Source organism: Mchenga conophoros, linkage group LG5 (assembly GCF_057382185.1).
Source record: "Mchenga conophoros isolate Kocher_MC1m ecotype Shallow Benthic linkage group LG5, M_conophoros_male_GT1.1, whole genome shotgun sequence".
Taxonomy (NCBI): Eukaryota; Metazoa; Chordata; class Actinopteri; order Cichliformes; family Cichlidae; genus Mchenga; species Mchenga conophoros.
The window spans coordinates 24,180,142-24,204,846 of record NC_140530.1 but is presented as its reverse complement, the minus strand read 5'-3'; the positions used below and the strand labels follow the sequence as shown (position 1 = coordinate 24,204,846).

Below are 24,705 nucleotides of genomic sequence, written 5' to 3'. Positions count from 1 at the left end.
CAGTCACACTATGCTAAACCATCTGCCTATCACAGGACAGACACATGGTGCAAAAAACCAGAAGGAAACACTTAAATAGACACTTAAATATCCAACACCATAATCATGCCTAATGTGTGTCTCGATTTTTTAAATGCTTATTTCAAATTAAATGAGCAATCAATCTAGAGGTTACTAGAAGTTAAGGGGGATCCGGCCAAAGGAAAATTCTTGACAGCAAAAGATGATTTGGAAAAAAGGCAGTCATCTCCACTCGTGAAGTTATGTCACACTAATATAGAAGATCACTGCTTCTATATTATCTCACTTCATCACTCAAGTCAACACAGTACCTTAAAGATATCCACACCCTCACGCTGGACCTTGAAGAGGAGTGCAATCATACTGATTAATAATGCAGGAAAATGCGGGGCGTCACTTGCAGGCGTGACGTCAACTTACCGATCTCATCTGCTGAGCTCCGGTGACGTGCTGCAGAACCTTTTCCAGCTCCTTCTCAATGCGTCCAGCCCAGTGAATCATTCTGCAAAAGTAAAGTTAAGACATTTTCAACATTATCATTTCAACATCATCACGAAAACTTTCATTTCTCTACCACTGCGTATAAGTGAGTGCATTTGCAAGACGGCGGCAGTGTGTGGCTCTCTTTCTGCTGGAAAACTGCCACACTCTGCCCCTTTTGGGATGCCTGTCTGGAAGTATCACTATCCTATCTCCAGTTAATGTCTGGGTTGGTCATCAGCATCTTCTCTCCCCATCACATCTTGCATGTATGTGTTCCGTCCAGGACCGGCAGCGTACGTGCCTGTCTACGCTCGGCTGGGATCAGCGGTTCTACAATAAAACTGCTCAGGTCTGACAGAAGTGCAGCCTAAGCAGGAGCTGATCTCCGTTAGACGGAGCCAAGTTTGGAATTAAGAGATCAAACGACTGGAGCTCATCACTGTATATCTCTCAGCAAGCAACAAATGACTTAATGGATGAAGATTTTTACCAGATCACTTTAGAGAAGCAGCAGGGGCCAACCTGCCAACCAAGATTCATGCTGAACAACTCATGTGAAAAGCCAAGAAGAAATTTTCACAGAAAAAAAGGAGAACAAAAAAAAACCTATTATGAAAGCTCATCTTTCAGCAATCAGATGAATAAATTATGTCATGTGTTTGCTAGCCAACCGCTGATTCCATGCCAACCTTTTTCCTTTCAGCAGCCTGCAGATAGCTAATCACTAGCATCAACAACACAGCCGTTTGTCTTTTAATATGATGACGGAGACAAATGTCATCTTTAAATGTCAGATTTGCTCTGAAGACAAGAGGGGAGACAGATTTATTAAATTGCACAAATCTGCCAAGTAGTGACAGCGCCCGCCATAATCACCAAGCCAGAGCGGGCTTCATCAAGCGAGTAACAGCAGAGCAAACACGCCAGCGAGTGAGCAAGTTCCCTGTGTTTATAGGGACCGTGATTAAAGGAGAGCAAGAGGGCCTCTAAAAGGAGCAGAGAAGGGGGGGAAGCTGTGACTATAAAAAGGTCATTCAATATGAAATGAAAACAAGTTTACAGTGAGAACAGAGCTGAGCAGGACACAGTGATACTAACAGTGAGGGACAATACCTCTGTCCCCGAGCCAGGCAGACTTCTTACGCAACCTCTTTAGTCTGGATACTACACACAACAAGATAGATAGATAGATAGATAGATAGATAGATAGATAGATAGATAGATAGATAGATAGATAGATAGATAGATAGATAGATAGATAGATAGATAGATAGATAGATAGATAGATAGATAGATAGATAGATAGATAGATAGATAGATAGATAGATAGATAGATAGATAGATAGATAGATAGATAGATAGATAGATAGATAGATAGATAGATAGATAGATAGATAGATAGATAGATAGATAGATAGATAGATAGATAGATAGATAGATAGATAGATAGATAGATAGATAGATAGATAGATAGATAGATAGATAGATAGATAGATAGATAGATAGATAGATAGATAGATAGATAGATAGATAGATAGATAGATAGATAGATAGATAGATAGATAGATAGATAGATAGATAGATAGATAGATAGATAGATAGATAGATAGATAGATAGATAGATAGATAGATAGATAGATAGATAGATAGATAGATAGATAGATAGATAGATAGATAGATAGATAGATAGATAGATAGATAGATAGATAGATAGATAGATAGATAGATAGATAGATAGATAGATAGATAGATAGATAGATAGATAGATAGATAGATAGATAGATAGATAGATAGATAGATAGATAGATAGATAGATAGATAGATAGATAGATAGATAGATAGATAGATAGATAGATAGATAGATAGATAGATAGATAGATAGATAGATAGATAGATAGATAGATAGATAGATAGATAGATAGATAGATAGATAGATAGATAGATAGATAGATAGATAGATAGATAGATAGATAGATAGATAGATAGATAGATAGATAGATAGATAGATAGATAGATAGATAGATAGATAGATAGATAGATAGATAGATAGATAGATAGATAGATAGATAGATAGATAGATAGATAGATAGATAGATAGATAGATAGATAGATAGATAGATAGATAGATAGATAGATAGATAGATAGATAGATAGATAGATAGATAGATAGATAGATAGATAGATAGATAGATAGATAGATAGATAGATAGATAGATAGATAGATAGATAGATAGATAGATAGATAGATAGATAGATAGATAGATAGATAGATAGATAGATAGATAGATAGATAGATAGATAGATAGATAGATAGATAGATAGATAGATAGATAGATAGATAGATAGATAGATAGATAGATCTTATATTACAGTTTGGCAGTAACTTAATATTTTCATTTACCTTTTCATTGTGTAATCTCTAACATTATTGTGTCTCATATTGTGATAAAAGTATCTATAGGTCATTTATACACACGTGCACTGATGCACAAAGGCCTGGTTTCAGTCTAAGTTGAATACATTTAGCACTTAATATAACATCTGTGCCATATTTATATTCTGTGTGTGAACAGACTACACGACTTGCATCGCACCAGGTCAAATAAAGCTGGAATAACAATGTTTTAAAGCACAAAGCAAGAAGTTGGAGACTGCGTGGCAAAAAATATCTTGCAGTATGAAGTATGTTCATTCAATAGCAGCTGCAGAGATAGCAGGACGCTGTTGTTTGGTAAATTATATGCATTACTGTGGCCTAATGCTCAGTGAGTGCTCGGAGACCTTCTGCATTATGAAAGCTGTGATCTCTCTTCAATTGACAAAAGTTGTCATAATGCACTACATGAAAGCCGACTGGTGCTCTCTGGCTCTCTGTAGTCCAAAGCAGCAGTACAACTTTGCCATTTGCCTTCTTGTGTTTTGATTCGTCTTAGTTGTTTTATGATTTATGTTAGCCAAACATTATGGAAAAGCAGAAAGTGTGATGAAATGAGTTTGGATGGAAGACCTGTGTGAGTCAGACCCATACTGTCACTACGCTCATTCGGCCGCAATGGATCTCATCATTCGAAGTGCCACTCTCATCTATCTATTAGGGCAGAAGGTGGGCTATTTTTGTGTGTGGTCATATCATCTGGTGCAAAGTGCTGATGATATTTTGACTTTTAGATTCCAGTTATCAACTTTTTTTTTTTTAAAAATGAGGAAATAACTTCCCTGCAGCTACCTCTCAGTCTACCACAGACACCTACATACACACTAAATTATAAGCATAAACAACACTTCAGTGTAATATTTAGTACTATGCAGACCATACTGGTAGATGGCAAGCTGTAGAAAACGCACACTTTCTGGAGACTGCTGTGAAAACGAAGCGAGCATCCTTATACGTGCATTTCTTCAGCTAGACCTCGAACACGGAGAAGCTCTGACCCGTGCATGGGCGTGTTTGTGTGTCTGTGTGTGTCAGCAATATACATCAAATAAACTGCCACCATTGCTCCCAATACACTTCAATTAACTGTCAAATTCTGGCAAATACCACAGTGATGTGGGTGACCCAAAACCCAGTTTAGAAATCTCAAGAGATGACAGACTGCATATATAACCAGCCCTACAGAATATTTAGCTTCTCTTTATCTGCTTAAACAAGGACACTGGGAAAGTAAGAAATAATGACACAGTTTCTCTATTAAAAAGGAACAATAGTGTATAGTTAAAGAAAACGTAGTTTTGGAAAATAAACGTGTCTTTAAACGGGGGGAGATGGAAATTAGGGTTGCTTAAAAGTCATAATAAACTGAATTTCAGGGTTTTGTTTGCAAAGTAACTCGGGTGTAAGATAAATTAACTGCATCACTTACAGAGCTAAAACAATCAAATCAGTGATCCGGTAAATTGTAGTTTTAAGTCAATCCACAGTAGAATAAAAGATAACTGATTTTTTTTTTTTTTTTTTTTTTTTTGAAAGTCACCTTGGCCATCGAATTAACAGAGCCCCGGAGATTTTAAAGACATGATCTGGTTGATGCATCACACAGGAATCATTTCTGGGAGCCTGACTGACTAAACAGCACTTCGGGCTACACACAGTCTTCGCATCAGATCATCACGTCATGGTTATTATAAAGAGGGCGACATTTGGAACGATACTTCAGTGTGAGCCTAACTGTTGCACTCACGAGGGTTTATTGTTGCATAAAGAGGATTATCGGAACTCTGAAATACAATCTTAAGTGAAGTAATAGCCATTGAAAGAAAAAAAAATAGGGAAAAATATTTTTTGGGGGGTAAATTACTGACTTTCATTGAACAGTTGACGGTGCACAGGTGGTAAACTGTCGCGGTAAACATTTGGCTTCAGTCGCCTTTGCGCGTCCTTCAAGGTGAAATTATTATAATGTTCGCATAAGAGAAGGGAATGGGGGTATAAATGCTAAATATTCCCCCCAACAGATGTGCGCTGAATAATTCCAGAAATAGCTTTTTTTGTTGCTGTTGTTTTTTGTTTGTGTGTTTGTATTTTTGCTTTATTTTTTGTGCTCTCCTCACAGCTGGATGCTTTACTACTTTCTGCGCCCTGCGGTCACTTGTAATGCTGCCCTCAAGTGCGTCTAAATTTCGAGTGTGACGTTTCCACATTTAGAGTCTGAAACAAAATGAGCCATTAAAAGCAAAAACAAAACAAAAAAACACACCCTGAGGTGAGATAGATATGATTACTTTCACGGTGCGAGTGCTTTTAGAGACTTTGTAGAGGACTGCGTCTAAGCGGGATATTCTCCCTCCTGCACTGACAGCAAAACAACACTCGGACTATCTCTTTAATATTTTTGTATTTTTAACTATCGCTGGCACTGTGTTTTCTCCCCCCACCTCCTTTTTCTTTCGCCACATGTGCGTACTCCATGTTGACTGTCACTAGCGGAATAAGACTTTGGGCTTTAATGCCAGTGCCCACCAACACCACCACAACAACAACACAAGCCGTGTGAGAATGACACTCATAACGCAGCATCGGAGACGGAAGCTGCGTCTGCGTGTCAGCATCAGGGACAGCGGCTCATCTCGCACCAAGGTAAGCGCCGCTTCATGTGCAGGCTCGTCTGGGGCCACCTGTCCTAGTTCCGCACTCCGCACCCCCCCAGTTTATCCTCCCCACCAAAACCGTGCAGGGTACTTACGTGTAGTGCTGTGGGAAGAGGTGGGTCCCGGCTGTCGGCGTGGAGACGCATATGATAAGTACAGTTTGGATTGTCAAGAGGCAGAAGACACCGTACGACTGTGCGCAGATCGCCATTTTCCATTAAATATTCAAGAAACTGAGATAAATAAGAGAAGGACCGGAAGGACAGTCTCTCACAGCTGAGCTAAGAATAACCGAGCTCCGGAGAAAGTGTGTAGTGGGAGGTGATGGTTGGCGGAGGCTTCTGGACACTTCAGCCCGGCAGTGAAATCTCAATCAGAGACGCACACGAAGAATTGGCAGCTGAAGACACGGGAGATCAGGATCAGGAAGATGCTCTGCCGCGGCTGCCGATGTGCCTGGCTGCCTATTTGCGCGCTCGCTTTCCTCCCTCCCTCTCCGTCGCCGCGCACATTTGCTCCTTTTCTCTCCCAACGTCTCCAATGTAACAACCATACAAGGTGAAGCTGGTCGCTGTGCCGCTTCAATTTTCCCATTGTGACTTTCAAAATAAAACAATGTGACGCCTTTAGGCCAGTATCCAACAGAAAAGAGACCAAAAACCTGCCAAAAGTGTTTTTTTTAATCAGAAAATACCCGAAATTCAGCGGTCTTACATCATATGAGCATTTTTTGACCACATATGATGCGCTTTTTTCACCAACTTCGAAAATTAGCTGCTTTTTTAAAGGAAGCTCTCTGGCTAGATTTAAGCTTTAGAGTTGTAGGATTTTATTTTTGTAAGCCTGGTAGCTCAACTTCCTGTAATCGCCTCGTCCATCTGTGACACTTGACTCAGCTGTTGGCACTGGCGGCCCTTCCTCCATTCAAACAACCTACTTCTGTGCAACAGACGGGGGCGCGCATCAGGCCACCTCCTCCTCCTCCTCATGTCCAGTTCATACTCTTATGTTTTCACCAGACTCGAGATTATGATCAGAAGCCAAGGTGTCATTTGGGGTAATTGGAAGCATAATACCAGAGGGCCATGTTATATTAACTAGAGTATAAACAGTCAGCAGCAGTGGCCTTGGGGCTGCTTCCCAAACTATATTTGTTCTACTCATTAAGACCTCTCGTCCAGTGGATGAACATTTAAATGGATGCAAGGAAAATTAGCCACCTAGATACCTAGCAATAGTGTTTCATGCTCTCACCGGCTATTTGGAACGAGGGGCTTTGAATTTACAGAAAGGCAGGGTCTGGCTCCTTGTTTCTCATAAATAGCAACCTCCCATTATCATAAGCTATTTAATAGGTCATATTTGAGTGGAGCAACTTTTCCTCTGGACATATAAGTCAGATAGCGTTCATTTTAAAGGTAAACAAGGAGGAGAGATGCACAGAAACCTCAGAGTAAATGTAATTCAGCATGAAGTCCCCCCCTGGAGAAGTGACTATCTCCTTCTATCAGCTGTGTGCGTGTGTGTGCTTGTGTCTTTGTATGTGTGCACACATGCACACCTGTACCTGCTTTTTTACCTTTTCCTGCACTGCTCTGTTCTCTGATCTTCCTGTTTCCATAACTGGAGGGCACATTTGCACCTAAACAAAACCCATATTTCAGATACATTCATACAATATATAGAAACGGTATAGTTTCTGACTTAAGGTGTGCCACTTCATATTTATTCTCATTACTGCGATCAAGCAACACTATAAAATCCCAGAGTTTAGGGATTAAGGTGCTCAGGGCTTCGGGTTTGGGTTTTTTTCCTGATTTTTCCAGTTGTCTGCCAGTCAAAAGCGCAGGCTCGGGACACTCGGTCCCCTTCGGCTGCTCCTGGGGGAGCCATGCATCTCTCAGCTCATTTGCTGGGCACAGAGAGACAGTCGTTCTTGTAGCTGTGTTGTCCTTGGCTCAGTCATTCGGCAGGGGACACACAGGTGCTCTGCTACAGAAAGCCGCACAGCAGTCGGCAGGGTTGCTGCACAGCATTTCTGTCTCTTCCCTGACAGAGAAGACGGGGCTGTTTTGGTAGAAAGGACACACTGCGGGGCATGGACCTCAGCAGGAGGGGGAAAAACCCACCTGATGGCAGGGATGAAGAGCTACAGCAGCAGCAGTCCCCTGCTCATGTACATAGTTGTCACGGATCATTCAGTCAGAACAAACATCTGTTTCTCAGGAAATGAGGAAACAAATACACTTCTATAGTTCCCAGAGCTATAGTTTTTTTTTAATCATATTGAACATCTCCCTCTCATTCAAACAAATGTGTAGCAGAGAGGCAGGAAACGGTCATGTTTTGATACATTACTATTCCCCACGCTGGGAAAAATAACCTTAATTGATGGCTACTCTCACACATTAATTTACACCATTATACTCCCCATCGTCGCATTAATAATAACAGCAACCACATACCGGTAGGTTGGCTGACTCACACTAAACGTTTGTGCTGACTCACTGACACCCCTGGTTCAATCCGTCCACTCAAACATACATTAGGCCAACGTATCTCAATTCACCTGACTCAAAGGGCCAGGACATGGAAAAATTAACTAATTTTAAATGAGCGAACAGTTTGTAGATTTCTCTCAATAAAAGAGCTGTCCAGAGCTGGACTTTTTTTTTAATCTATGCAAATAAAATAACAGTGTGTACACATACCTTTGGGGACCAAAATAACACTGGCAACCAATTTAAGTAACACTGCGTGTTGGCTGGGTCATATTCAACAATGTCACACCTTAAATGCAAATGTAATTTAATTCACCCGTACTTGCAGTGGCGTTCGTGGGCAGAAGAGAGGAAGATAAAAGAGGTGATTGTCACCCTGGGGCCTTGGATCTCATTGACCACGCTGCAACGCTTATAGAGAATCCACTCTTTATTATAGCTGATCGATCAGGCCAGCTAAGGGATCTGCTCAGTGAAAACACACAGATCAATGGCCTCAAGCTTTGCTGAGCCTTCAGAGGGTGAGAAAAGTAGACAAGAGGCGGGGCTCCGCTACATAGGGTGTCTCCCATTGGCCGTGCGTTTTGGTCTGAAGTGATTGACCTGCCAATCTGTTACACTGCAAAAACTCAAAATCTTACCAAGTATATTTGTCTTATTTCTAGTCAAAATTATCTCATTACACTTAAAATAAGACACAATCAGCTACAGGGCAACATTTCAGTAAGCTAAAGGAACTTGTTTCAAGACAGTGAATCTTGAAACTAGAGAAAAACTAGAGATTTTTCACTTGTTCCATTGGCAGATTTTTTCACATATTTTAAGCTAAAATATCTTGTATTAAGTGAAAAAATCTGCCAATGGAACAAGTGAAAAATCTCTAGTTTTTCTCTAGTTTCAAGATTCACTGTCTTGAAACAAGTTCCTTTAGCTTACTGAAATGTTGCCCTGTAGCTGATTGTGTCTTATTTTAAGTGTAATGAGATAATTTTGACTAGAAATAAGACAAATATACTTGGTAAGATTTTGAGTTGATCCTTGTGAGTGTTGCAAAAGGAGGCAGGATTCGTAGCTGTGTATTGGACTCCAGCTTCCTTTCTGAGGAGTGCTCTCCTAGACAGAGGCCAAGTAGGTTAGAGTAAAATTAATCACTCCTTGTTTCCCTGTCTGCAGGCCTCAGGGGAAGTCACCAGTAAAGGCACGCTCCACACATCCAGACAAGTACACACACATACACACAGAGATGCACTGGTCTCTTATCTCACTTTTCCTCCACCTTATCCATCGTTCTCTCTCCCTTAACCTCCTCCTCCGTCTCTTTCTGTGGCCTCTGTGCTGACGTTCTGGTGGGCTGGACAGAAAATGTGAGGCTTCACCCTCTGTAAAACCGACTCTAGTCAGCATGCTGAATGCTAAGATTTTATTTTTCTGATTAGACAATGACTGTGCATCGCATTCAGTGCAGATGATAGAGTCAGTTGCCCTTGAGAGAGAGCCCCAAGGCTCTCAGAAAACTTCAATGATCCTCTCAAGTGTTTCCTGTAAAAAAAAAACCAGCATGATATACTGTCACTCATTTGCCACATGCTCTCTTTGAGAGTATTTTTTTAACCATAGCAGAGAAAAGGCACTGCGCCCTTGTCTTCCACGGGGATGTACTGAAAAGATCAGCAAAGTGATTCCAGTAATCAAGGTTATTTTCCCTTTGTGTCTCTTTTACTTCGCTCCCTGCTCACCTCACAGCTTATCCCCCTATTTAGTTTTATCCACTAAGAAGATCAGGAAAAAACCTCCAAACAAGACATTTATTTTACATAAATATTTATATAGCCCACCATGCCATATTATTTGCTTGGCTCTATAACACAGTGTTTTCCTACACGACCTAACCGCTTTGTGAAAAAATCAATAAGGGAAATCCCTGATTCAGGCCCCAGTGCTCTGTATACCTTACTGTAAAATACAAACATACCCAGAGACGATGGGCTCCAAAGCACTCTGGGACTTTCGTGCTCAAATGTCAGAGCGTTTCATCCTGATGATGATGACTCACTCCCCTCGTTCTTAGTCTGCATGAAAGAACAACAGCGCCAATTAATGACCCAACCTCAACACGTGCAACAGTACAGTAAACAAACCCTATATTAAATTCTACAGCAGGACACACAAACAGCGCTGCGATATTACAAGTAGAGATGTATTTGCAAGAAATATGAGCATTTAAAAGCTACATTTTATTTTATCTCCCCCGGAGAATCTTTCCCTGCCTCACCCACATAGGCAAGTGGTCGCATGTGAAAACAGAGCAAGACTCAGCACTCATTGACATGCTCTACTAGAGGCCTAATGGCCCCTGGGTAATGGCCTCTTTGGTCTTCAGGAAATCCTCCCTCATGCATACATCAAAGCTGGGATTGAGAAGGATAGAGAGTGAAAATAGAGGGGAGGAAAGAGACATCAGTGCCACACAGGGAGAGGAGATGAAGAAACACACGAAAGGAAGTGCTGTAGTTCTGGTTTATGACATTCATAGAAAGGTCAGTCCAGTATATTTTAGACTTGCGGTTCGTGTCAGCGTAGTACACCAGGGCTATAGCAGCACTGTTTGAAGACAGTTTGCCTTTGGTATTGACTGAATGTTTCTGCAGACTGCTCAGATTTGTATTCTTATTTAGCTATTTTTAGCTATCTTGATTTAGACCATAACCTTGTATGACTATTTACATATACTATAATTAGCATTTGACATCTTTGGGTTCTATGTCTGAAGAAAAAAAAAACTTTTTACAGTCAAAATCAGCCTTATAGTCACTTCCATTTGGCCACTGTAAGTCTGTTGCCCAAACAAATAGCCAAATACTAAAATAGTCAAAAGACAAAATTGAATTATTGTAACCATAAAATAATCAGATTTTTGAGCAAAACTGCTAAAAAATTTGCTGCTTGCAGCTTCTGAAAGTATAAGCATTTTATGCTATTTGTCATACGTTTCAATATACCAGATATTATTCTGATCTTTTACTGTCAGAAAATACAAATCATACATTGGCTTTATTTAGAATTACACAATAGTCTGACTGATTCAGTATCATTCTGACAAAATAATTGATCGCTTTAAAAAGTGCCAAAAACCCCGTATTGATAGTGACAGTCATAAGTTGCAGTATATCATTTATGATCCAATATTAGATCTCCTTATCCTCAATCCACCATTATTCTCTTTTCTTTCAATCTCCATCACTCTTCAGTCTCCTTTTTAAAAACTCGTTTTGCTGACATACAACATCCCAGAGTTGACAGCCAGCTGCTATAACACGAGACCTGTAGCCCGTCGTGGCACAACACCCCCTGCCCCTCCCTCTCACTGTCCATGAGCCATCTGCTTACTCTGCATATTGCAGATCTGTCAATGCTGCCTAATTATAATGCACAGAAAAGTGCTCATCGTGACCCTGGCTGTGTTTGCAAAAGTTTTGCCTTGTTCCATATGGTACGAACACAGAAGGCACCTGTCTGTATGTGGCTACGTACCCATCTAAATGTGGTCTCTATCCTGTGCGTTCATATAGCAGAGCAGTGTCAGCTCACATTCAGAGAAAGCTCTGACTTCTACATGTCCTACGTTGTGAAGTGGAGCATGTGATTTTTGCCTCTTCGCAACAATTTTCAACTCATCTCCCAGTTCTGTCTTCTGGTGAAACTCAGAAACCCTCCATTCAAATGCTTCTAAAGTTTAATCTATTTTAAAAATCAGATGAAATGTGTTGAGTTTATGTTAAAAAAAAAAAAAAAAAACTCAAGCAAGAACCACTACAATCTGCTCTACGGTGGGATGCCCACATCAAATGGGCCTTCAATATGTTGGCAGTGACTGAAGTGCTAGGTGTTGCCATACAGAGCACATTAAACAGTGTCAGTACTAAAGAGGCAAAACTAACAGGCCTGTGGTGCCTTTGGTGGTTTGATAAGGCAAGTGGGTGGTCCTGTCTGAACGTGGTCTACCCCTCTTCTCTTGTCACTGTGGAGTGAGAAGTGCATAGTCGCTTGCCCGCCCTGCCGTCACATTAAAGCGCATCTTAATTGGCATTAAAACTGGTGATAAGAGCTTAATGAAGGAATTAATAGATAACACACATTCTGGAGCTTATTCGCCATAGTCACACTGACAGACACAAACACACACAGCTGTACTCAAACGGGCAGATTTTACAACCCAAGACAGAGCGAGTGAGGATTCATGGGGAAATAGGTGGCCTGCAGCGAGAGGCAGTACCAAGACTGAAAGCCTGTAATACATCACATCACCATGCATGACAACAGCTAACCTTCACAGGTTTTACAGCTGGAGCATTGGTTTGAATGGAAAAAGCATGTGCTGCAATCACTCTAGGCTTTTAAGAGGATTCATGGCATGCTTGTTAGTCGGGTCAGAACTGTTTTGGTTATTCACCTATTAACAGATACGCATCTATTAGAAGTGCAATTTAAACTGATTAATACAACATACAACAGCATTTCATAGACAGAGCAGGTCTGCAGTGCCCAGTATACCAAAATATGCAACTAAAGCACATGCAAAGCACAATAATTACATCGATGAATCTATTATCTGCAGATAACTTACTTGTTGTTAGTTCTACTGAATGGTTTAGGTTAACCTATAAGTGGCTTACTTTCACATTCATGCAAACCCGCAATACACAGTAATTTCAATTAGTTTCTACATGAACATGCAGATTTTGCAGTTTTCACCTCGTTACAGGTCAACTTACCTTTTAAAAATGTTTCAAATGAAACTTAATTCTGAGTAAATACCAAAGTCTGGGGCTTAAAAGTGAAACCAAAAGCTGCAGTTCCCCAAATGGCCACTTGAGGCTGGCTCCAATCCCTTGGAGTAGTCTCCATCCAGCACTGAAAAATGAAATCAACACATGAGGTCAGGGGTGGCGAATTAATCTCAAGGGGCCATATAAGAAACTGAAACTGTTATGGAAGGCCACACCAATAAGAGGAACTCAGTTCTGCATAAAATTAATTTTATTTCTTTATAAACTGGTACTGGTTAGAGTACCAGTTTATAGTAGTACTGGTTCGTACAAGTGCATAAAAGTTAGACTCAATATCTGCGTTAGAAATGCAAAGAACAGCAGATATGTGATTATGACTGAGGAAGGATCTGTATCTTGATTTGGTGAACTTCATCAATGAGAAAGTTTGTTCACACATGAAGGTCGATCCAAGGAGAACCAACATCTTCATTGCAAGCAACTAAGTGAGTAATAATGTTGCTCTCCAGTTAGTTTGAAAGAATCTGTCATTTTCCCGTGTAAGCCTTCACAAGGCTGTACATTTAATTTAGTTTATTCCTCAGTGGTAGCCTACGTCACCATTTTCAGTCTAAAGAACCTCCAAAATTGCAACAACCTACCTGCAATTCACTGCTAACTGTTTTAGTTACAACATAAACAATATAGTTAATTTTTGGCACTGACTTATACAACACCTCCTGGTGTATCCATTTCAGTTCTGGATTTATTTCAGTCCCTTATCTTGCATCTGTTTCAACAATCCCAAAATTTTCCCTGTCAGAGTTGGACAGCCATTGGTTGTAACATCTGCCAGTTTGTTCCATTTCAGTCCCAGCTTATCCAAGCATGCACTTACCTCAAATCACTCCATGCCTAGTCCCTTTTATTGAACGCTTTGCTGCCAGCTCCTCCATAATCTCAAACACTTTCATTATCCCATGTACGAAGATGAGTAACTGGGCTGTATTGCAGAGATCACAGTCCTCATCCAAAGCCAAAGAGAAAAAGTCAAGATTGTCTGCTTTGTTTTTCAGCTGAAGCTCCATATTTCCCGCGGTGTCCTCCATCCGTCTTGTTACGAATTGCCTGGAGAGGTGCACTTTCTCAAATGTTTCTTTGTCTTTTTCTCAGGGCATATTAGCGTGACAGACCCTCCACCAAACACTCTTTGATAAACACCCCATTAGACTTACTGTTTTTTGTGATTTTGTGAGAAATCACAAAGCTGGTCTTGACTGCTCCATCCCTTGAAAAAAAAAGGTTCAAATGTACATGATCTGCATCAGTCAGATTCCTGTATTTCTCTGCATGTTTGGTCTCATACTGATGATTCAAATTGTAACCCTTAAAAACATCGGCTTTCCAGAAACTGAGCACACACGTTTACCTCTGACTTCAGTAAATCAATACTTAGAAGTAAATGTCTAGTTAAAAACTCAACATTCTCCATTTTCATAAATGCATTTCAAGTGAAACTGCATCCTTGAACACAAACCCATATGTGTAGATTTTAATTTGAAAACCAAAAAAACAGCAGTTCCATTCGTAATAAAAGCTACAAAGTCATATTGTGATTTCACACAAATCACACAAAATAGAAAGCCATTTGGGGAGTAAACTTCATGGTATACTTATTTGCATTTGAATCCTAATTTCCCATGGACATTGGGCAGGTCAGGGACAACCAAAGGTCCCAGAGCATTCTCATTCCCAATGCGTAACATCTCATAGTAACGTGAAAGGTACCCTTCTGCATCCTTATGAGACGCACCACATTTGCATTCGAATCCAATAGAATGCCGCTTGTGGCAGTAAGATATGCTCCAGCCATCAGTTCCGGCCCAAACCTTAACCATAACCTTTACCCTGTCAGATAGTGTTTTCCAAAGCGATTCATGATCACAATATAAAACATATTTACATTCATTCCAACCGGCTCTCAAGCCTCCGAAAGCGTAACATACTGACAATTTGTCACATAGCGTCGGTATGTTACGTGCGGGATGAGAATGTGTTTGAAGGTCCAGATGTGCCCAACTCTCATTTGTAGCTGACTTCAAAAAGGAGTCAATCCCTATGTTAAAAAGACCAGTATTATAGCGTTAATGGTGTCTTCACAGCCTGGTACAAAGATAGTTTCCCCCCTTGTAACAACTCTGTGTTGTGATTCCTCCACCTCCATGATTGAGTTAGAGGTGTGGCCTGCCGATTGACAAATATCCTGACAAAGATTGCTGTGGCTGGAGTCTGCTAGTCTGCTACTACTTTGAATCAATAACCTAGAGTGCTTAACAGTTTGTGTGCTCTTGGCGCATTTTGGATGGCTTATTGCTTATATAAGTTTGTAACCAAGCTAACTAGCTTTGTAAGGTCACTGTTGGCTTCAAAATACCAAAATTAACACTCAAGTCCACAGCTAGCGAATGATGCCACAATATGTTCTTCTTTTATATAGTTATTGGTCCGTCCTCACAGAGTTACTGTTGAAATACCCAACAAGACGTTGCTTTTTTCTCTATAGCTAATTTGCCCTTTCATGACATCTACAGGTATAAATCTTTTGATGACTCATGGATTTGTATTAATACTTTTCAATTTGGGACGTGACCACTTTGAATGATAGGTGGATACTCACAGAGTCTGCTAGGTGACTAATTCGACCGCTCTATCATGATTGTGGTGTTGGTGCCTTCAGGAGCATTTTAATGCCATTATCAGACAAATAATATGACTTGCGTGTGGTTAATGGGTTGCACATAGCCCCTGTGGTTAATTGCACCAACAGCCAATTCAAGAAGTCTGTGCTCAGTTTTTCAATGCATGCAATTCCTGAATTACATATAATTATTATATGTGAACACTATCATAATAGCCAACAAACCAATGGGCAACATCAAAGCGTCATCCCCCTTTTATATATAAAGTACATGCTTATCTTGGACTTGGACTTGATTTAATTATATTTAAATCATTTATGACATAATTGATTTAGAAATTAGGTAGTTAAAGTAGAAAAATGCTATTTTCCTTTCCTAACAGTAAATAAAGCACAAATATGCGTATTACATTTACAGTAATACAAAACATAAAAGGCAGCAGAAACTCAAGCCAGTGAATGTATGTTTGTGCTGACTGATTAACTGATAATGGAAATTCTGTTAATTAATTTTCCAACTAAATTTTGAAGTTCTAATGTTAACAGCACTCTGCTGCTGGAGAACAATCCTATCTGAGAAAATCCTTGAACAGTTCACGCTTAATTAATCAGCAAGCTTCTCCCTAGAAGTAAGGGCTATCGACCTAGAAGTGGCTTATGCTTCTATGAATTTTACCATAATTCCTGCTCCAATAGTGCATGCTGCATTTCCTTTATTCATTGCTTTCCGTCGTCCAGAAGGCACCTATTGCCCTCAGCAAAACACAACACAGAAATTCAAAACACTACTAGAGCAAATAGGCAAACCCTTCTGTATTTGCTGAAACTGCTTCTGAGTACCTGACAGATCTAGAAGTTTAACTCTCCCCTCATTAGAGCTAATGGATTGCTGATATGCTCACTTTTTTATTTGGACCCGGGCTTAGAAAACTGCTGCATAAATCTTTATCATTACCAGCGTTATTACTGCATTTTTTCCAGCATGTAGGGATAATCAGCATCACACCAATGTTTTCTAAATTCAATAATATGAAATGAAAATTGGAGCGCATTAATATATTTGCACAAATGATTGTTATTTTTGCTCAGACGCGCAGGTGTATATTTGTTTGTGTGAGTATGTGTATCCCTCCTCCTGAGCCTCAGATTTGGGCTATTTTCCCAGAAATGTGTTAGACAGACAGAGGGAGGCAGATGCATTCCTGTCCTCCCAGAGGAGACTGCGACACATGTGGAGAGTGGCTAGGCTGGTCATATTAAACACACCATGTGCACCCTGCATGTGACCGTGCGTGTGCATGTGTGTGTGTGTGTGGCCTAAAAACAAGCATGGAGTGAGACATCTAGTGGCAACTGCACAGTACTTCACCAATATTCCAGTGTGACTTGTAAAGAGAAGCAAAAACTGCATTTGTGTGTGCTTTTATGGCAGGAAAAAGTCACTATAATTAGTGTTTACTCTGTGTTACAGTATGCTGTGTGTGTTTATCAGATTGTGGATATTGCTCCAATGATAGCATCTTTCCTGCTGTCATAACAATAGAGTCTGCAGCTGATGGTAATGTATCATCTGTCAAGCTATCAGTGCTGGGACATAGTCCATTGGTCCCACAAGGCTGCAGACATGATTCAGCACAGTTTTTAAGGCGGGTGTCTCATTTCATTCTTGGAGTTTTTTTCTGCACTGCCATGTTGTTGTCTTTCGAGGCCCTCTATAGAATATTGTATTAACCTTGCACTGACAAGCGCTGATTATTTGCACGGGGGGATATTCAGGATCTACGAGCAGCATGGTAAAGCTTATCTCAATTCATCTAATGGCTCGGTAATCAAGACATCTGCACATGAGTAAACAGGCCTCGCACTCCCTGCATGGTTATTAGCAGTAAATCATCAGGCTTTTACGTTTTGGATCGACATCAAATTCCAGTTTGCTCCAGCACCGCTGCAAGGACCAACAATTTAATAAACCAACTCTGATCGCATGTTGTTGTACAACACAGCTGTAGACGAACAGAAAGAAACTGTGAGACTGAGAAAAGTCTCATTGGTAAATACATGTAATCAACCCCCAAACCTGCAGCTAAACGTGTTTTTAACACGGGTCCCTGCAAACACACACATGTGCATGGGCAACAAGGTTACAGCAGAGATAAACAGGTTTTATGATGCATGCTGCCTGTTTGAGCCTCTTCACGAATCTCCAGCCTCTTTGTTACTACTAAGCTGGAAGGCGGGACCTGCCAGTGGAGTAGCAGACAGGAGATTAAGACCTGAATCAAAAAGCAGATTAATGGATTGTATTTGTGTATGTGTGTGCATGCCTGTGTGGGCGGCTGGGTTAGTGGTTATTTTGAGGCGGGGGGATTTGTGTATGTGTTTGCTTTTAACCCTCTACGGATCATCTAATTGGGCAAATATGTCTATTTAAATAGTACATGGACTTTGGCCTGTTGCAGTCTTTATCACCGTTAAATACCACACACAAGCGACCACTTTGCAAGTCAAACACACTTCCAAAATGTCACTTTAAAGCTTTGTAAGCATATGCAGAATAATCCCCAGTTTGCGACAGGCTGTGATCCAGTAGATAGTTTCAATCGTTGCAAAAAAAACGATGTGAAAGCTTGTTGAGGGTGCTAACATCTCATTCCCGAGCATGGGTCTCCCGTGTGCTTCAATCCTCCCTCCGCACTCTGAATTTGTGTGCCGACACCATCGTATCTCAGGCCAGCCTCTGTAATCAGCCCCCAAGTGATCAACAGAGATAACATCGAGGAAAGCTCACTCCGCAGGACGGCACTAACAACAAGTTTGCCACTGAAATTGGGTGATGGAGCATAAACATCACCCAGTTTCGCACCTTGAATTCAAATCCCTTCTTGGATGTTCTGATAATTCAGTTCAACTCCATTGAACAAGAATAATGATTGTGGCAAAGTGCTTATCAAGACCTCCCATGTGTGGGCCACCTGAAGCCTGTGCGGAGCCGCAATGAACCTAAAGACTCCAGCCCCACCAGTATCCTAAAATCTGCCCTCAAAGCTGATTGTGCACATAATTATGATGATTGTATAATAAGGCACAGTTTGACCTCACAGTGAAATGTGTGGTTTGTCGCAGCTATGATCTAATTTTTAAACTTCATTAATTATAATTTACTGGCCAAAATATAGTAATTGCTCAAGTGTCATAACATGGCTGCCCTTCAGCTGCAGAAGTGAACACACCCAGCAAAATACACCCTTATTAGAAAGGGAAATGTGTCAGCAGCTGCCAGGACAAAGACAGAAGTGTGAAGTTGAACCAGGAAATCCTTATGTTTGTTTTTCTCTCCCAAATGAAGGTTAGCTTACCTTAGGGTTTATTTAAAGCCTGTCTTATATAGTGTGTCTACCTGGGTTGAAGCAAGCATGCAATAATTTAATGGCACTGGAAACTACTGAAACCATAAAGATGAATCAGCATTGCATTTGACTGGTCTAAACAAACCTGAGCATTATAACATTAACGCCAGTAGAATCTTTCTGTTGTAACTGTTATTAGACCAAGTAAGCTGTCAACATAGTGTGAATAAGGGTGGGAAAGAGCCCTGTCTGTGTACTGCAGTTGTCTACCACAAACTACATCCTCCAAACTCCAAAGTCTGAAATGAGTTGCCATCCTTTTAAATCAGAGAGTATAAGTTGCTGTTGTTGGAGTGGAAAGTGAAGAGTGGAAGTGATGAGAAGTAACGGTGAGTTGTGTTATTAGCTACGCTTGTCAAATGCTTGTTAATACATCTACTCAGCTAATCACATGGTAGCAACTCATTTAGGCCCGTAGACATGTTCAAGACAACCTGTTGAAGTTCAGGTTGAGCATGAAAAGCAAGGTTTTGGTGGTGTAATGGTGTTCCCCTTAGTACGAGCTGAGCATCATTTAACCTCCTAGGACCTGGCGTCCACATATGTTGACATTACATTTTGGGTTATTTAGACCAAAATACTCAATTTTGCTCTACAAGGGCCTGATATCCACTGACGAGGACATTATACTGCTACTGTTCTATCGAAATTTGAAACGAATATTCTCATATGTGGCTCTCATTTTTCTTAGAAACAAAAATTAGGTAAAAAAAAAAATCTGGTAATTCTTTGTTTTTACATTCATTAGGTCCCAATCAGCCCAAATATCAAAGAGAAATAAAAAATGCATGCCGTGGAAGAGTTCGAGTCTTAGGAGGTTAACACCACAGTCTACCTGAGTATTGTTCCTTAACATGTCCATCCCTTTAGGAACTCATTCTACCCACCTTCTCGTTACTTTTTCCCACAAGTTAATGCACCATGTCACAAAGCTCAAATTATCTCCGACTAGTTTCTTGCACCTGACGCTGAGTTCACTGGCCTCCTCAGTCATCAGATCTCAATCCAACAGAGCCCCTGTGGGATGTGTTGAAAAACTGGACTCTGAACCTAATCATCAGGTCGTGCAGTCGTTTTTTGGCATTTATAATGCCGTAATCCAACAAATAATAGAATTAGGTGACCAGTTCATCCACATAATCAATAGGATACAACAAAATAACTAATTAAGCCTGCGAACATTAACTGATAACTTTTGGATTTCACCCTCTCATCCCAATAATGCCATTTTTGCCTGCCAACTGCTATGTTTCGCTAAAGCCACAGCTTAAAAATGGCCTCTACAAACCATTCTGTGTCGTCACAGTGGCTACCTCCATCTTTTATATAGTCTATGGGTACAACCGTAAAATAAATCTTCTTGTAAATTCTATAAAAGCTGTCCCTGTGAGTGAAGGTTGGGACTCATGAATTCACTCTTAAGCTTTTTATGTGGCACCAGAGTAGATACTGGAGTCGATCCAGTGCCACTCTTAATTGTGAAGCTCTTCGTCTCTGTTTCCAAGCTTCTGCTTCTGTGTCTGATTTTATTCATCGGCTGTAGATCACTGTGAATAACAGGAATATTTGTACTACTGTCAGACTTTGCTGATAGATGAACAGGATGTGCAGACTGACTGCAGCTGACTGGGCTGAAGATAAAGCAGCAGGATTTATATATAACAGGATGAGGATTTAGAAATTAACCAGCTTGTTTTGAAACGGGTTGTCATTTTTAGAGGAGATGGAGCATTGATTGGAAAGAAGGCGATGGCAAGTGAATTGATTATTTTAAAAATCTTTGCCAGACAGGAAAAGCAGGTCACCGGTTTAAACTTGCATATTTCACATTGAGTATATTGAAACAGAGATGTCTACATCTGCATACACACACGTGCACGTGTTTGCACGTGTTTGCCCAGAAATCAAGCTAAAACGAAGAGACAGTCATATGTTTTCAATCGGCTTTGTCCTTGACTTGTCCCAGGAAGCGGGAGGAGATTTTCCCCTATTTGTTACTCTAGAGACACCAACTGGCTGTGACTATAGCAGAATTTAAAACAGTAAATAGGGAGGTAATGGGCTTTGAGCCTACTGTCATCTCCAGTCTAGCTCCGGCTATCACCCAGGATATTAGCAGATAAATCTGAATGGCTTCCATCTGAGGCAGTGCACAATGGTTATTGATCAGACAACCCCGTGCAGAGTTGAGGGGGAGAGAAGCAGAGTTTATTAATTAGGGATTGACAGCCAATTCGGTCTCCTTATTCACAGATAGACAGCTCTGGAATCCTGATGAGCTGTGCCCTCTATGCATTTGTCAGCAGCGAGCTCCACGCCGCCTCCAAACACAATGACACAAGAATGCGCAGGGGGAATTGAACCGATGACCCTGCTCGCTGCTCACGCGGTGTAAACCTGGGTACAATGAGAGCTCAGCGGTTTAATCAGGTGTAAAATGACCAGGCAACCACCTGCTCAGTTGTTCATTTTCTTAGCCTTTAGTGCTGGATGACCCCTGAAAAGGCACAAAGTCATCAGTTTTTCTATCAGTTTTAGTTTCAAGATATCAAGTTGTGAGTTTACTTATGGAAAAGTTTCATGGGTGAATATTTTGGGGGTTTTCTTATTTTATTTTTTTTCTGTTCGGATGGCTATATATACGAATGTCTTAATGGCCGTTCTGCAGCAGCTCTGCTTCTCCTCCCTAAACTTGACTCTAATAGGATACAGGGCTTTTCCACTGATTGGGTTGCTAGAGAATAAAATTGGCTCTTAACTGTACCTCAGTGCTGAGCAGCACCCTAATCCAGCCGCCCCCGGGCTGCTAGGCTCCGTTGTTCTCCCTCAGCTCTCCCGTATGCTCCGATACGGATCTGATCCCCTGCACAATTTCATGCCTGCTTTGCCCTCTTCTCCTGCAGCAAAGCATCAATTACCCTCATAAAACAAATTCTGCCCCCTTCAGAAGCGTCAGCCAAACGCGTTCCCCATTCATACCTCCTTGGCAGCCAAATAGCCACAACCGCCTTAAACTTTGAACTCGATGTGCAAATCGGCAGCACGTTTCTGATGAGAATCACAATCACACAGAAAAAAGATTAAAAAGTAGCAGCTTCATGTAATATCTCCTGGCCACTTGTGCAACTATCGGCTGCACATCCACAGAAAATGCACACTTGCACAAATTCCCTTGAGGTGAGGAAAGATGTTTTTATTTTTTTCACTTATAAGAGGGAAGCATTAACTGCTAATTCAGGGCTTGGAAAACAGACTGTGCAGTGGGGTGACTCACTTACTCTCTGACCCTTCACTTCCATTTCTGCCACGCTAATCCCAGGTTAATGACGGGGACAAACGTCAGGAGGTGACATAACAACCATCTTAAGCACGAAGCCACTTGTATAACTACACATAAATTGAAGGAGCAAAGTCATTTTACTTACATGCAATACTGTCTATTAAAAACATTACCCCGTATCACATTAGCTCTCTGTGGCTGGTATATTATGTAACTGCATTGTTATAAAAAGTTAATACATGTTTAATATGCATTTAGTCTCCTACTATAAAGTTGTTCCCAAACTCAAAGGGTTACAAGATAAACCTCAAGATGGTTAAAAGAAAACAAACTCTTCTGCAACACAAATTTAATTTTCTTTCATTTTTAAATTTTTCTTTACTTTAATGTTTTTTATTGTTTGTGAGAGCATACACTGTATGAAGGGAAGTACTGGGCCACACTTCTTAATCTTTGTGTTCAGTTGTGTTCAGTGCCTCAGCTGTATAAAATTATCAAACACCTAGCTCTGTGTTCTACCTCTGCAGCCATTTGTGAAAGAATGGCTTTCATTCGAAAGAGCAATCTGAGTGTGTTACTGTAACAGGATGCAACCGTTGCAGTCGGTTTGAAATTCCCTCCTGGATATTCCACGATTCTACTGCGGCACCAGGGCTCTTATTCAAACCTGTGCCATAAAGAACACTTCAGGAAGTCATTCCTTCCATTCTTCATAAAACTGTACAAAAATTATTTTTTTAGTGACAGGAGAACACACCTGTCAGGCATACAATTCCTCATACATATATTTATAGTGTACATGTTGTTTATCTTGCACATTTACATTTGGTTTTGGAACTGAAGAAGCCATTTTGGATGAAAAGTTAAACATCCAAGTCCAAGTTTCTTTCAAGGCTCCTACTGACATCTGTACATGACAATTAATATTGTTCATTAAGTGTCACAGGAGTATGGTCACACTTGGCCTGGGGTTTCTGAAAAGGATCTTACAGAAAAGCACAGGATGCCTTTATGGAAATAACTGGTGTCAACTTTGTTACTCAGTACAGATACGCCACCTATTCAAACATACTAAGTGGGCCAAAAAAGTTCAAATTGTGAGTCTAGCTGATTCTTAAGGCCAAGATGCTAACAGTTGACTCTTCGGGAGTAACTTCAAAGTTACTGAAAGATGCAGCGATCCAAATGTTAGGGAACTAATTTTACATGGGATTTTGCCTTTTTCAAGTGCTTTTAAACATTAAATTAGGAACATTTTAATGTGATTAAACAATGAAATTACCGATAAACAAGGTCAATGAATGTGGCAATATGAATAATAATACTTAAATGTGCAGAAATACACAGTTAACAGTTGGTTTAAATAATAATGGATTGCATTCATATAGCGCTTTATGAGACCCTCAAAGCGCTTTATGATTCCCCTCTGGCCATCACCAGGAGGTGGTAGGTGAAGTGTCTTGCCCAAGGGCACAACGACGAAGAGTGTCCAAGTCGGGGCTCGAACCGGCAACCTTCTGATTACAAGGCGAACTGCCAACTCTTGAGCCATGATTGCCCTAAACAACAATAATTATTTGATGTAAAAAAAAGTTTATAAGAATCATTTTATATATTTTCCCATAGCATTACATTTGAATTTAACAGTTCAATCTTTCAAATAACGGACAAATATTTGTGAAATTATGATACATTTCTGAATATATTTTAACAATCTAAATATGCATATGTACAGACAAATACATTTAAAAAAACAAGAAAATTATGTTTTATTACATTTACAGTGATTTTACTTTAAGTTACATTTGAAATGTAAAATCACAGTCTATTTATGTAAATGTAATGATATTCTAGAAGAACAGTACAAAACTGTAAAATACACAGTAAAATACTTTTATAGTACAATTTTTTTACAGTGTATCCAGAGCTCAGCGCCAACAGCCTCGGTATGAGCAAAGGATCAAATTAGTGAAAATTATGCAGATGAGTAAAAAAAGAAAAAAGGTTCAAGTTCCTCTTGTCTGGACAATTTAAAAACATACTGGAAAATAAACTAAATACCCGACGTTTGTTTTGTTATATTAATCTGTTGCACCTGCTCTTGTTTGCCAAGATAAACTATGTCAGGTAATGCTGGGTGCAGAAATTATTTGAGCCTCTTTGTAGTAGCAGAGCACTTTATTTTTCAATTTGTGACAATCCTATCACTTGTATCTTATATAGTTTACTGTGAGAAAAGCTTGTTTTTGAAAAATTACAATTGGTGCATTCTCTGCTGACATGTGGATCACATTTGTGCTGTCTGTGCGACTGAGTGTTACTCAGTTGTGAAGTTGAAGCTCAAGCAGATTGCTGGGGACTTGATCGAACTGTTGTAGACCGATCGTTCAGACAAGTACAATAATTGACTCAAAGATTGTTGTAACTCAATTTGGAGAGAAACCTTTTCTGTGTATGTGTT

The 24,705-nt window shown here is 40.2% G+C and overlaps 1 protein-coding gene across 3 annotated transcripts in view; it reads right to left on the bottom strand.

Moving 5' to 3' along the window:
• The window catches only part of cacna2d2a (calcium channel, voltage-dependent, alpha 2/delta subunit 2a), a 182,154-nt gene extending 176,039 nt beyond the window's left edge, over positions 1–6,115 (bottom strand). For all 3 annotated transcript variants that reach the window (XM_085274425.1, XM_085274426.1, XM_085274427.1), the window contains exons 1-2: positions 5,688–6,115; positions 442–523 (exon numbers count right to left, since the gene is read on the bottom strand). In XM_085274425.1, coding sequence (XP_085130551.1) covers positions 442–523; positions 5,688–5,803 — 198 coding nt within the window. In that variant the 5' untranslated portion in view covers positions 5,804–6,115. The remainder of the gene's footprint in view (positions 1–441; positions 524–5,687) is intronic.
• Positions 6,116–24,705: the final 18,590 nt, after the last annotated feature.